Raw genomic sequence first — 13,612 nt, 5'->3', positions numbered from 1 at the left:
CTGAAAGAGATACCCTGGCTCTCATGTTGGCCTTGTTTGTTTATGATCGTCAAAATGAGATCAAATCAGCAGTATTTGGTGTCACGATCAAACTATTACTTGTTTTTTAATTCATATATAGTGTCTTTTGTGTTGTTATTGTTTTGGCGCGAGGTAAAAGTTAATAAAACTATTTGTATAACTTTACTATTGCGTTCTCATTTATTCTTAACGTGATACGAGCACTCGATTATTATTATTAAACTTTGTTCTTGTCAGTACTATATAAAACTGTTTTTTATAAGTGTCAGAGAGATGTTTTTGCATGCTGCTTATAAATATATCAGTGGCGATATCTCATAACATGTTTTAATAGTCAGGTCACGATAAAGTAAATGATCAATGTCCACATTTAAAAGCTGCGGGGCTTACCTGCAGTTTCACGGTGTTTTCGCGTTCTGATAAGAAATATAGCTCCAGAAAAAAAACGAGTGTTTATATTCCTCTTTCCAAGTGTTAATAATCCACACGATGTGACAAGACATTACTCCCATTAACTGTAACGTAACATCCAAGAGCGCTGATCTTTGACGGAATAATACTTCTGATTGGGGATTCAGACTGATTTATGAGCCAACTAATGAGACACACGGAGCGTGATTCAAACAGCGCGTCTGTGTTTTTCCATTCAGAGATGAGCCTGCTTAGGACCTCCATTCACTAGGTGGCGGAATAATACGAAAGGTGAAGAGGTTACAGTGCTGTTATCAGCACAATATCGTATGGCTCTTAGCCAATCAGATTCGAGAACCAGAAAGAACTGTTGTATAAATATATATATATATATATATATATATATATATATATATATATATATATATATATATATATATATATATATATATATATATATATATCAGGTTTTAGATTTTTACAAATTGTATGACTGCCTGTGAAAACCCAGCTTAAGTCAAGTTTTATGTGTTTCTACATAATATAAAAGAACATCCTGTAAAATATATATTCTTCATATCTTTAATATTGACTGAGTAAGGCCATGTCAAAAAGTCATTGTAAAATCAATGAGTGAAATCAAACTTTGATGCTTCCAATCTCAAAATTAGATTATGAAACTTTAGCCTGCATTTCACAGACAGGGTCACGATTATTAGGCAGTAAACAGTATACTGCTGTGGCGGCTCGTGACTGCTCATCCGAGGGGCGCTAATTCAAAATATGTGTTCAGAGTGTCATGTGTGTTGCTCGTGTTTTCAAAATATGTGTTTGTTGCGTCATGTGAACCATGTGCATCACGTGTTTTGTCAAAATTCATCACAACATCACAATTTTGTTGTTCATCACAACATGTATGTAGCCCGTCATGTGTGTGGTTCGTAATTTCAAAAGATGTGTTCGGCGCGGCGAGCGATCCTGTGTGCATCACGTGTCTTGTCAAAACAAGTGCCTGCTGCAGACGCGTCTAAAGGGTTTATGACAAAAGAGACGATCGTGTTTGCCAGATACTCGCATCTCATGCGTAATCAGAGTTTACTATTAAGGGAGTGTCTAGCATGTATTTTGTGAACGTTAGCGTCTCTTTTATCATAAACGGTTTTGATGCGTGTACAGCAGGCACTTATTTTGACAAGACACGTGATGCACATAGGATCACTCGAGGCGCAGAACACATATTTTGAAATTAAGAACCACACACATGATGGGCTACAAAAACATGAAGCGCCCTCGAAACAAGACAAGCAAAGGTCATGGGTTTGACCCCCAGGGAAGACACATACTAATAAAAATGTATGGATTGAATAGACTATAAGTCGCTTTTGATAAAAGCTTTTGCCAAATGCATAAATGTAATGTAAAACAAGCGGTTTATGTGAATCTTGGCAAGTTGTTTTCACTCCAAGCAACTGAAAATGAAGCCAAGTAAAATGCATTGTGGGATCTAGTGTGCTCTGCATATTTTGCCAGCTGTAGAATGGGTATCCAAGAATTTTGTGTTTACAAAAGAACTTACATGCATGGTAATGTCATAATTTTAAACATTTTAGTATACGTTCGATTAAAAATAAATCTTTATTACAGCAGCAAGAAGTTACCAAGACTTCCTTGATGTGTTCACAGGTGGACAGGACAGAGATCATACGGAGCTGCATTAACCCCACGTTTTCCAAAGTCTTCACCCTGGACTTCTACTTCGAGGAAGTCCAGCGTTTACGTTACGAGCTCTACGACATCAGCAGCAGTCACAATGACACGAGAGATGCCGACTGCCTTGGAGCCATGGAGTGCACACTCGGCCAAGTGAGCAACCACCTACGCTTCCTATCGTATTCAGAAATTCAAACTGGTTTTGTGCCACCATTACAGTTCTCTTGTGTTTGCTTGGCATCATTTTGCAACAGGATCCTTAGGTGATCGTTGATTGCACGCAGTCAGAGATGAGCAAAGGCAGCGCGCCCGAATCGGATGAAAGCTCTTAATTAAATAATCACACCAACAACCGTTAAGAGCATTTCCTGACATTGTACGGCGGATTGAATTTTGAAACGTGAGATGTGTGATTGGCTCCGCATGGAGATGGCTGGCCCAGACTGATCATCACGCTCATATCTGCAGTTTTGAGGGAACGGAAAGCGATGCACATGATCTCGCACCAGATGGTTGAGATTTGCAATCTCTCAGTGAAGAATTTGCTAGAAGCTTATAATGTATAACGGGTGCCAGAGTTTATTTGGTTTAATATTCATGTGTTTATCTTTTTCGCATCAAAGTCACTCGCTTGCCTGTTTTATTCTCAGAAGAGCCGGGATGTTTGTTTTAGTTTATTCTGTTTTGGTTGTACGGGGAACAGAAGATGATAATTGCTGAAATGAGCCTGGTTTAATAAATGGAGAGAGAGAGAGAGGTGTTGACACTTGGCGTAGAAGATGTTTTGAAATAAAAGCAGAAGCACTTCCCTCTATTTAAAATTGTTTAACATCTAATAATGAAGTAGGCTACTTATCTGAAGTGAGTAAGACTTCTTGGTATAATTATGAAGTAGCTTGTTTGCCAAATTCTCACCAGGGTGTTATTATGTACCACACTATGCTTTTTTTCAGGGTAGATGTTGTATTTCATTTAAAGGCGGAGTACACAATTTTTTAAAGCCATTGTTGATATTTGATAAATCACCTAAACAAACACGCCCCTACCCCAATAGAATCTGGACCTTCTTTTAAAAGACCCGCACCACATACACAACCTTGGCAAGGATGTCGGTTTAGTAGACACGCCCCTTACTGCTGGTGGATACAAGTGTGTTTTGGTAGTCGGCCCGTCTCCTTTTCCAAAGCGTTTTTCAAACATTGTGCACTCCGCCTTTAACTTAAGCGAAATTAAAGCAACGAGCGTGTCGTCTTTGTTTGTTTGCCTCTTTGACGGCTAACTTCTGGGTGACGTGCTTACGTTTGGGAGGAGTTATGCGCTGAAAGATGTGGTTTCATCAACCAGATGTATTTTCACTTGTCCAGTTTCGTCTGAAATGCGTCCCAGACCACGTCCTAAGGTGGTTTGAGCGATCGTATTTAAATTCGTCTCGAAAACGTTTCGGAGGGCATTTACACATGGTCTTTATGATCGGATAGCTTTCCAATCAGAGAAAACTAGGGATGGGCATTTTCCAGTAATTTACTATTCGAATATTTAAGCTCATAAAGAACGAATATTCGAATATTCGTTTATTTAAATTATGTTAATTAAGACATGCGTCTTTTGTATTTTTCATTTTGTCATAATTTCACAGAAGGCTTATAATTAGGAAATATCCACAACAAGCTAAACTTATATTCTGTATGTATATGTATGTATTTCTAAGTTGAAAACATTGTAAAAATAGATATATATATTTTAAATTCTTCTTAAAAAATATCCTACAGAAAAAAGGCGTAAGTCTGAGTCAGTCAAACCCTTAGTTTCAAATCAGTCGTATGAATTCATTACTGTTTGATCTTACATACATTATATTATACCAAATATTATACACTAACCCCAAATGTAAGCGAAGTATGAGGACTTGCGAAGTTTAAAGTTTGAGGACTTGACGGGCTATCATCATTTAAACCCTTAAACAGACTCCAAATAAGAGAACGGAGCAAACGAAAAAACACATCTACATAACCGACTGCTCAGTCGCCATATAAATATCTTCTCAGTTTAGTTTGACATGTATTTGTGAATAAAGAAAACCCCATTTATCCTACCTGCTTCGTTGAAAGCCTGTTCTTCTGACTAGATACAATAATGCCGGTGCTGCGGAGAAAACTCTTCCTCGTGATGATGGTTATCCGATAAAAACAACAGACGGATTGAACAAGATTGAATATCTGTATTTAACATTATTTTACAAATAATGTAAGCTGGCTCGATAGATTATTGTTGACTGTGCAAAGTTTCTAACGTTAGCTTAATTTAACAACATTTCACAAAGACGGAGCTTTGCTTTTAAACTGCCATGTGCAGTTATCCGGTTTATTTTCGAAAGAGCACCGCATATAATAAATGTTCTCCATTTCATTTCATTCTCCGTGTCTGTCTCGTTATTAACAAAATAAAGTAGACTTTATAACAGAAAGCTTACATATGTCAGTTTCATGATGTGTTGATGCGGGCGGTGGAGAAGCACGTTTAATAACACGTGAGCCCTCACGTGAGCCAGTGGCCAAATACGGCGCGCCGCCGACAAACCCGGAGATAGATGGAAAAACTTGCATTGCCAAAAAATCAGAAATACATACTAATTAATGTTCATGTATATCTTACATTTAAGTATGTAAAAGACAGTATAGATAAAGTGAAAAAGCATTAAATAAGTCGTAACATTCGAATAGCATTTTTTAAATTCGAATTATTATTGCCGATCGAATATTCTAATATCCGTGCCCATCCCTAGAGAAAACACATGAAGTGACCAGGTGTAAAAAGCCCCTTAGAGATCCCCAAATGATTTGTGCACACCCATTCAAAGATTCAATCTGCCTAAACCCCACCTTTCAGTAGTATATCCCTGTTCTGATTGGTCAACTGACACAGTCAGTTGTGATCGTTTTTTAAGCACGGTAAACAATAGTGCAACATGCATTGACATGCATAACTTAACTTTTAAGACATTAGACTTTGAAAGCCGACATCATGACATATCATTTATCATTAATCCAAGTCATAAGAACGACTATGGGCAGTGAGCGTTATGCACGCTGCTTATGCACATCGAACGCCATGCGATTTTTGCCGCCTGCCGCACCACGTGGTTTTGAAGGAGCACTTAGAGCGGAAAAGTGACTCCCTACTTCAGAAGCCAAAAACTTTATTTACAGTGCATTTTTTGGACTAACAACTTTGCACACCATTTATATTGATGGACAGTTACATGACACACTGCAATAAGGTAATTTTCGATACTGGATCTGACTGGCACTTTCAGAGATTTTTATATAATCCTTGGAGTGAAGGGTTCTTCAGGAAACTTCTTCTATGTGATCACTGTTATATAATAATATAAAGGTGCTACAAAATGTTGTTCACAGAGATACCTAAGACAGGGAACTACACTGCGACCAAAATGGTCGCATATGCGACCTTTTGAACTGCCGTTGCGACCGTAATTTTTAATGGGTCGCAAATGTGCTACCTAATGTTTTAGACAATATGCTATGATTTACTATGAGCATTTATTAAAACAGAAATGTGGATTTTAAGAATGCGTTTTATAACGTGCTCTGATCCTTCAACACGTTGACTTCATTTTGCGTGAAAGCACGTCGTGTCTCTCCCTACGAGTGTGCGTTCGCGTGCTCAGCTGTTTTTCAATGAATTTGGTGCGACGCGAAGCAAGCTCAGTGTCTTCCATGTTTCTGAACTTGAGCAGAGGTCTTTCTTCACTGAGGATGCGGGACCCGTGCGGTTCCGGGTTTATATTCTAAATGGTCAGTCGGGTCCGTTTAGGACCTAGTTTAATTACTTTGGGTCCCAAGTTTGATTAATATTGTGTGTATAACCCGAGTCGATCGGAAAACGGCCATGAGCGCTACCGCGCTAAAACTGGAGTGCAGTTTCAGCGTGCCTCCGGTTTCTATGGCGATGGTTCTTGTTACGACCACGCGCTGCATTTTCTTTCTCACATTTTTTTAATAATCTTATTATTAATAAACCATATCTTTTCTAAAACCATATCCATATTTAAAAAGTTTGCACAGAGATTGTAGCAAAAAAGCAGTGCTAATTTCAAGCCCATGAACGAGCAAAACTTAAGCTGACCCGGGATATAAAAAACGCAAAGCAATGTAAAGTCTGTCATCGGGACAGCAAGTAGACTTTTAAATCTGAAATAATGAGTAAATTAAGCTTAGAAAAGAAATAGGCAAGAGAGAAATAGAAAGATAGAACATAAGCAGTAAAAGTGCTAATCTAATAGAAATTATAACCAAACCATCATAACATCAGTCACATTTATAATCTATAGACCTGCACTGTCTATTAATATACTATACATAGTATTGTATTATATTTAGTTTGATAAAAGGGGTCTTATTGCTTCATATCTCAGTGCAAAAACAGTAAGTGTTTTCGTGGTGCTTTGACAAACAGTGTCAGCTTTGTTAATGGCAAAGAAAGTTTGGGGTGGTTAGATTAATGAAATATAATGTGAAATTAATATTAAATTTTTAATAAATCAGTATTGTATTGTGTTGTGTCACACATTATTAGTTCTTCGTCACATGTATAGTAGACCATTATTTGTCAGTGGGTAATGACCGGCTACCACCTCAAGTAAATTTCACATCTGTGGGAAACACTGCAACGTTTAAGAAAACAAGAAGGCATGTGGTTTAAAAGATGGCAAGTAAAATAAAAAGCATATCTGTATGCAATACAGTTTCATTATTGTTCATTTTTATCCAGAGCGCCTTAATATAACTTGAAAAAAATATGTGCGACCAAATCATATTTTGCGCCAGTAACTGAAAAAGTTGGTAGCGCAAGTGCCACCAGTGGAAAAGGTTAGTGTAGTTCCCTGTAAGAACCATTTTAGGTTCCCTATTCCCTAAGTAAACATTTGTACCCTTTTAGAGCATGTCCACACACATGGAGATGCATTTAGCTGTATAAAAGTTTTGTATCTTATTGGTGTTTCATCCAGATGGATCCAGCGTTTTGGGAGCCTGAAACCACAATTTTTTAAAACCAAGTCCCAGAGTAGATAAATCTGAACACAACACCCTTTGTTGTGGATGTGGCCTTAGTCTAAAAACATTTTTCCACTACAAATAACCAAGAAGAGAGTGTCTCTGGATATTTATGAACCTTACAGCTGAAAATTATTTATGGCATTTAGCATTTTATTTCAAGGGGACATTTCACAAGACTTTTTAAGAAGTAAAATAAACTTTTGTGTCCCCAGAGTACATATGTGACATTTTATCTCAAAATACCATTTTGGGTGTGTCCTTTAAAATGCAAATGAGCTGATCTCTGCACTAAATGGCAGTGGCGTGGTTGGATAGTGCAGATTAAGGGGTGGTATTAACCCCTTTTGACATCACAAGGGGAGCCAAATTTTAATTACATATTTTTTTCACATGTTTGCAGAGAATGGTTAACCAAAGCTAAGTTACTGGGTTGATCTTTTTTCACAATTTATATGTTGATAGAATCACTGAGGATCCAATTCTAAAACTTAAATATAAAAAAGTCAGATTTTCATGATATGTCCCTTTGGAGACCATGTTATTATAACATTTGATTTAAGACATCATGCACACGTTTGTTTTATAATAGTTTTTTTAAGAGCATCTAAACAGGGCAGCCAATGACCTAAAACATCCTTTATCCCTCTACATAGATCATCTCCCAGCGAAAATTCACCAAATCCCTGCATAAACACGGCAACACAGTCGGGAAGTCTTCAATTACGGTGAGCACTTTTCAAAATCCCAGATTTATCTGTTTGCTTTCTTTCATGGATTACTCGTACAAACACACAACACTTGCTAATGGCCTTCTTCAAACATTTCGTGTTCTAACCTTTAAATAATTTTATGACCTACGTACTTGACATGATCAATGCCACTGTTGAACCTCGGCAAACACAGAATGACCTCTCAGTCTCAGTGTACACAAATCTTTCAAAAATGGTCAGAACCAGTAGTGGAGGCAGGTTATAAAACCAAAATTGCAGAGCCTCGCTCAAAATAGCCCGAGGTGTTTGTTAATGCACATTGACAGAACACAGCAGCAACAGTTAACCGTGTAAAGCTCAGTGAGTGAGGGAATAAGATCTATAAAACAAATGTCAGACTTCATGACAGCATCCGATTCGGTTTTATCTTCTGTTGAAAACAATTCATCAATCTTCATGTCTCCAGATCACCGCAGAAGAGCTGACGGGAAATAATGACTATGTCGAACTTTCCTTCAGTGCCAGGAAGTTGGATGATAAGGTACAACATCTTTTAGTGTATAAATAAAACTCTGTAAAATGTATAGCAATAAACAAAGTTTAGGCCTTTTTGTTTTAGGCCTTTTGTTATTAGGACCATATCATACGTTTCTTGTCTTTGAGGCATGTGGTGTTTTTCATAACAACTTTCTCTGACATTAAAATAAAATGTTATGTTCCTGTAGCTCAACTGGTATAGCATTGCATTAGCAGCATAAAACATTGTGTGTTTTATTCCAAGGGATGACAAAAACTAATGAAAATATATATAAAATTGTTTTGTAATTGTTTTATAAATGCAATTTTTTTACATAATTGTTTCTTAATTTTATGAAAGATGAAATTGGTGGTTTTTATCTACATTTAAAATGTAATTGTTTTATTGAATTATTTTATTATATTTTTCTTTTTTTATTTAAAGGTATAGTTCACCCAAAAATTAACTGAAAAAATTATGTTTTTCTAAACCTGAGTTTTTTTTTTTTTTTTTTTTGATGAACACAGAAGATATTTTGATAAATGATGATAAGCACACAGCTGCTGTAACCATTGGCTTCCATAGTAGGAAAACAAATATTATGGAAGAAGAAAATGAAATATTTTGATAAATGATGGTACACTGCAAAAAATGGTGTGTTTTTTTTGCACATTGTGTGTGTCATGCCATTTGATGCGTTGTTTCATGTTAAAATTAATGAAAGGGACAACACAAACAGTGATGGGAGTAACGCGTTACAATTAATTCTGTTACTGTAATTCCACTACTTTTAGTGGTAATGAGCATGTAACAAAGTATTTTTTTTAAATCAAGTAACGCAGTTACAATTAGTGAAATTTAAATGAGTTGGTTACTCGCGTTACTCTATTTTGTGAAAAATGAACACTTGCAGACAAGACATTTCTGATTTCTGGTTCGCAGGACCATGGGGGGCGGCACAATAAATAATAACACAGAAGGTGTGTTACATTTAATGTGTTGTCTCTGAACTATTGTGCCGCCCCCCCATGGTCCTGCGAACTAGAAATCAGAAATGTCTTGTCTGCAAGTGTTCATTTATCACAAAAGAGAGTAAAACGAGTAACCAACTCATTTAAATTTCACTAATTGTAACTGTATTACTTGATTTAAAAAAAATTACTTTGTTACATGTTTATTACCGCTAAAAGTAATGGAATTACAGTAACAGAATTAATTTTAACGCGTTACTCCCATCACTGTTTTTAACACAACTTGTGTTGTCCCTTTCATTTATTTTAACATGAAATAACGCATTAAATGGCATGACACACACAATGTGCAAAAAATTAACACATTATTTTTTGCAGGGTAAGCACACAGTTGATGGTACCCATTGAATTTCATCGTATTTGTTTTTCCTACTATGAAAGTCAATGGTTACTATCAGTTGTGTGCTGGCCATCATTTATCAAAATATATTAAAGAAACAGATTTAGAACAACATGAGGATGAGACAATGATGACAATATTAACATTTTTGGGTGACCTATCCAACACATCCTCATCCCATGGCGTCAATATTTGACGCCACTTGACCATGCGTCAACAGTTGACGCGGAGGGTATACCTTTCGCGTCATTTTTTGACGAACTGGGGACTTCAATACTATTAGGTACGCGAAATTACACAGTTGTCACCTGGCATTGGGGTTTGGGTAGGGATGTCATTATATAAATGTAACCCTAAAGCGACGCGAAAATGGTAAGAAAATAGGAAAGAGAATGCAACGGACTTAATAGTATTGAAGTCCCCAGTTCGTCAAAAAATGACGCGAAAGGTATACCCTCCGCGTCAACTGTTGACGCATGGTCAAGTGGCGTCAAATATTGACGCCATGGGGTGAGACTGGGTTGACCTATCCATTTAAATTATCATTTAATGGAGAGAGAGAGAGATAGAGAGAGAGAGAGAGAGAGAGACTACTGTTCCCCTATGAGACACAATCAACTTTTGAGTCACTAAGGTAATTACATGGGAATAAAATTATTAAGAGGGATTACTACAAGCATAACAAATAATTCATGTCGGTTTCACACTGCAGGTCACATGCGCTGCTTGATGCCAGGCAGGAGAACAGGAAAGCCTCTTTTAAATCAGTTTTCATCTGGCCACTTTTCTTCTAGTCATAATCCTTCAGTGTGAATCATATCCTGACATCAGAGTAATTATAACCGTGATAAAGCTTAGACGTGTGATCACAGATATGCACCGTCAAGACTTTCTGATAACTTTTGACAAGTTTTTGTTTCATTTCTTGTCCTAAACTTTTACCGAGTGACTAAAAGCATTTACAAGCGCGTCACAAGGGCACAGTAGTATAGTTCAGCCTGTAGACGTCATCTTTGAATACAAAGCAGTAAGTGGTCTGTTTTGACTCTTTTGTGCATGTGGCTCTTTTTATGTGTTAAATGTGATAGACTGCTGTTCTCATTCAGTAAGCTCTTACAATCCCAAAGGTCTCTTTTTTTGTCCCAATTCAGTGCCATTTAGATTATTCAGCACACCTGACGTTTTCCTCAAAGGCGAAATATTTTACAGGCATGATTAGTCAAGATAAATGCACAGCCACTGAAACCCTCTAGAAATTCAAGCAAGCTGTAACTGTGCAAAATCTAAATCGTAAACCATGCCTTGGCTCCAAACTGAACTTTGGAGTCAGCGCCCATGGTCAGACATTTTGGCATCAATTCATTACAATGGAAGGTACAGATTGTCCATCTTTTTTACAGTCTATGGTGCATATATAAGGGCCGCGCCCCTGTGTGCGTGCTTTAGATGTGTCAGTCAGCACGAGGAAGATCGATTAATAATAACTCTTTGAACCAATCAGGTCCTGAACTTTATCTCTTTTAATAACAGTGGTGGCTCGTGACTGCTCTTCCAAGGGGCACAAATTCAAAATATGTGTTCGGAGTGTCATGTGTGTTGCTCGTGTTTTCAAATTATGTGTTTGTTGCGTCATATACTCCATGTGCATCACGTGTCAAAATAAGTGCCTGCTGCACACGCGTCAAAACCATTTACGATAAAAGAGACGCTAACGTTCACAAAATACACGCAAGACACTCCCTTAACAGTAAACTCTGATTACGCATGAGATTATGCGAGTATCTGGCAAACACGATCGTCTCTTTTATCATAAACCTTTTTAGACGCGTCTGCAGCAGGCACTTATTTTGACAAGACACGTGATGCACATAGGATCTCTCGACGCGCAGAACACATATTTTGAAATTACGAACCACACACATGACGGGCTACATACATGTTGTGACGAACTTCGCATCGTGCGCCCTTTATATAGGGAGGAGACACAGTACAGTTAAAGCTGAGCATAAATAGAGGTTATAAACACAGACAGCACTTTATAGTACACACATCATGGATCATATTATGGAGGACAAATTCTACCTTTCTCTCTAAAACATTTATGCGTGCGATACAATCAGCTGTTTCTGTTGTTCCCTTAGGACTTCTTCAGCAAGTCTGATCCATTTTTGGAGATCTACAGGGTAAATGATGACAACACACAGCAGTTGGTGCACAGAACAGAGGTAAGAAAACAACACCATGTTTCTCAAATCCCGTTAGTGGCTAAGAACAACAACTATGAAGACAACTATAACTGTATTAGCCTCCATACCAACAGATGATAACATTGTTTATTCTAAGCTATGCATAGCAGTTTTACATTTTTAATGCACTTGCAATATACACTCACCTAAAGAATTATTAGGAACTAGGGATGAAAAAAAAAAAAGGAAGTAGGAACACCTGTTCAATTTCTCATTAATGCAATTATCTAATCAACCAATCACATGGCAGTTGCTTCAATGCATTTAGGGGTGTGGTCCTGGTCAAGACAATCTCCTGAACTCCAAACTGAATGTCAGAATGGGAAAAAGAAAGGTGATTTAAACAATTTTGAGCATGCCTTGTTGATGCTAGAGGTCAGAGGAGAATGGGCCGACTGATTTAAGCTGATAGAAGAGCAACTTTAACTGAAATAACCACTCGTTACAACTAAGGTATGCAGCAAAGCATTTGTGAAGCCACAACACGCACAACCTTGAGGCGGATGGGCTACAACAGCAGAAGACCCCACTGGGTACCACTCATCTCCACTACAAATAGGAAAAAGAGGCTACAATTTGCATGAGCTCACCAAAATTGAAAAGTTAAAGACTTAAAAAATGTTGCCTGGTCTGATGAGTCTCACTTTCTGTTGAGACATTCAGATGGTAAAGTCAGAATTTGGCATAACCAGAATGAGATCATGGATCCATCATGCCTTGTTACCACTGTGCGGGATGCTGGTGGTGGTGTAATGGTGTGGCGGATGTTTTCTTGGCACACTTTAGCCCCCTTAGTGCCAATTGGGCATTGTTTAAATGCCACAGCCTACCTGAGCATTGTTTCTGACCATGTCCTTCCTTTTATGACCACCATGTATCCATTCTCTGATGGCTACTTCCAGCAGGATAATGCACCATGTCACAAAGCTTGAATCATTTCAAATTGGTTAGGGTTAGGGTTAGAACATGACATTGAGTTCACTGTACTAAAATGGCCCCCACAGTCACCAAATCTCAACCCAATAGAGCATCTTTGGGATGTGTTGGAACGGGAGCTTCGTGCCCTGGATGTGCATCTCACAAATCTCCATCAACTGCAAGATGCTATCCTATCAATATAAGCCAACATTTCTAAAGAATGCTTTCAGCACCTTGTTGAATCAATGCCACGTAGAATTAAGGCAGTTCTGAAGGCGAAAGGGGGTCAAACACAGTATTAGTATGGTGTTCCCTAATAATCCTTTAGGTGAGTGTAAATTCTAATGGATTTTGATGGGCTGTCAAAGTTTTAGCATTCATCAGCTAATAAAGCTCTGAAAGTGATCCCAGTGTTGTTCTTTTGTATTTTTATAGTTGTGTTTTTTAAATATAATAAATACACTTTAACTAGAACAAATTACTGGTAGTACCTAAACCTTAAACACAATGATACATGAAACTCCTGTAATGGTGTTAGATCAGTGCAAAAGGTCATGGGTTCGAATCCAGGAAAAACACATACTGATAAAAAATTACCTTGTAATGCACTGTAACTTTTCTCTTACTCTC

General features: G+C 37.6%; 1 protein-coding gene across 1 annotated transcript in view; it reads left to right on the top strand.

The window, feature by feature from the left end:
- The window catches only part of cpne4a (copine IVa), a 75,989-nt gene that overhangs the window by 28,660 nt on the left and 33,717 nt on the right, over window positions 1-13,612 (top strand). Inside the window, exons 3-6 of the mRNA XM_073872394.1 lie at window positions 2,116-2,295; window positions 7,874-7,945; window positions 8,397-8,471; window positions 11,960-12,043. Coding sequence (XP_073728495.1) covers window positions 2,116-2,295; window positions 7,874-7,945; window positions 8,397-8,471; window positions 11,960-12,043 — 411 coding nt within the window. The remainder of the gene's footprint in view (window positions 1-2,115; window positions 2,296-7,873; window positions 7,946-8,396; window positions 8,472-11,959; window positions 12,044-13,612) is intronic.

The sequence above is a fragment of the Misgurnus anguillicaudatus genome, chromosome 10, assembly GCF_027580225.2.
Source record: "Misgurnus anguillicaudatus chromosome 10, ASM2758022v2, whole genome shotgun sequence".
Taxonomy (NCBI): Eukaryota; Metazoa; Chordata; class Actinopteri; order Cypriniformes; family Cobitidae; genus Misgurnus; species Misgurnus anguillicaudatus.
Note: the sequence above shows the minus strand (reverse complement) of the source record. Positions and strands in the feature narration are given on the sequence as shown.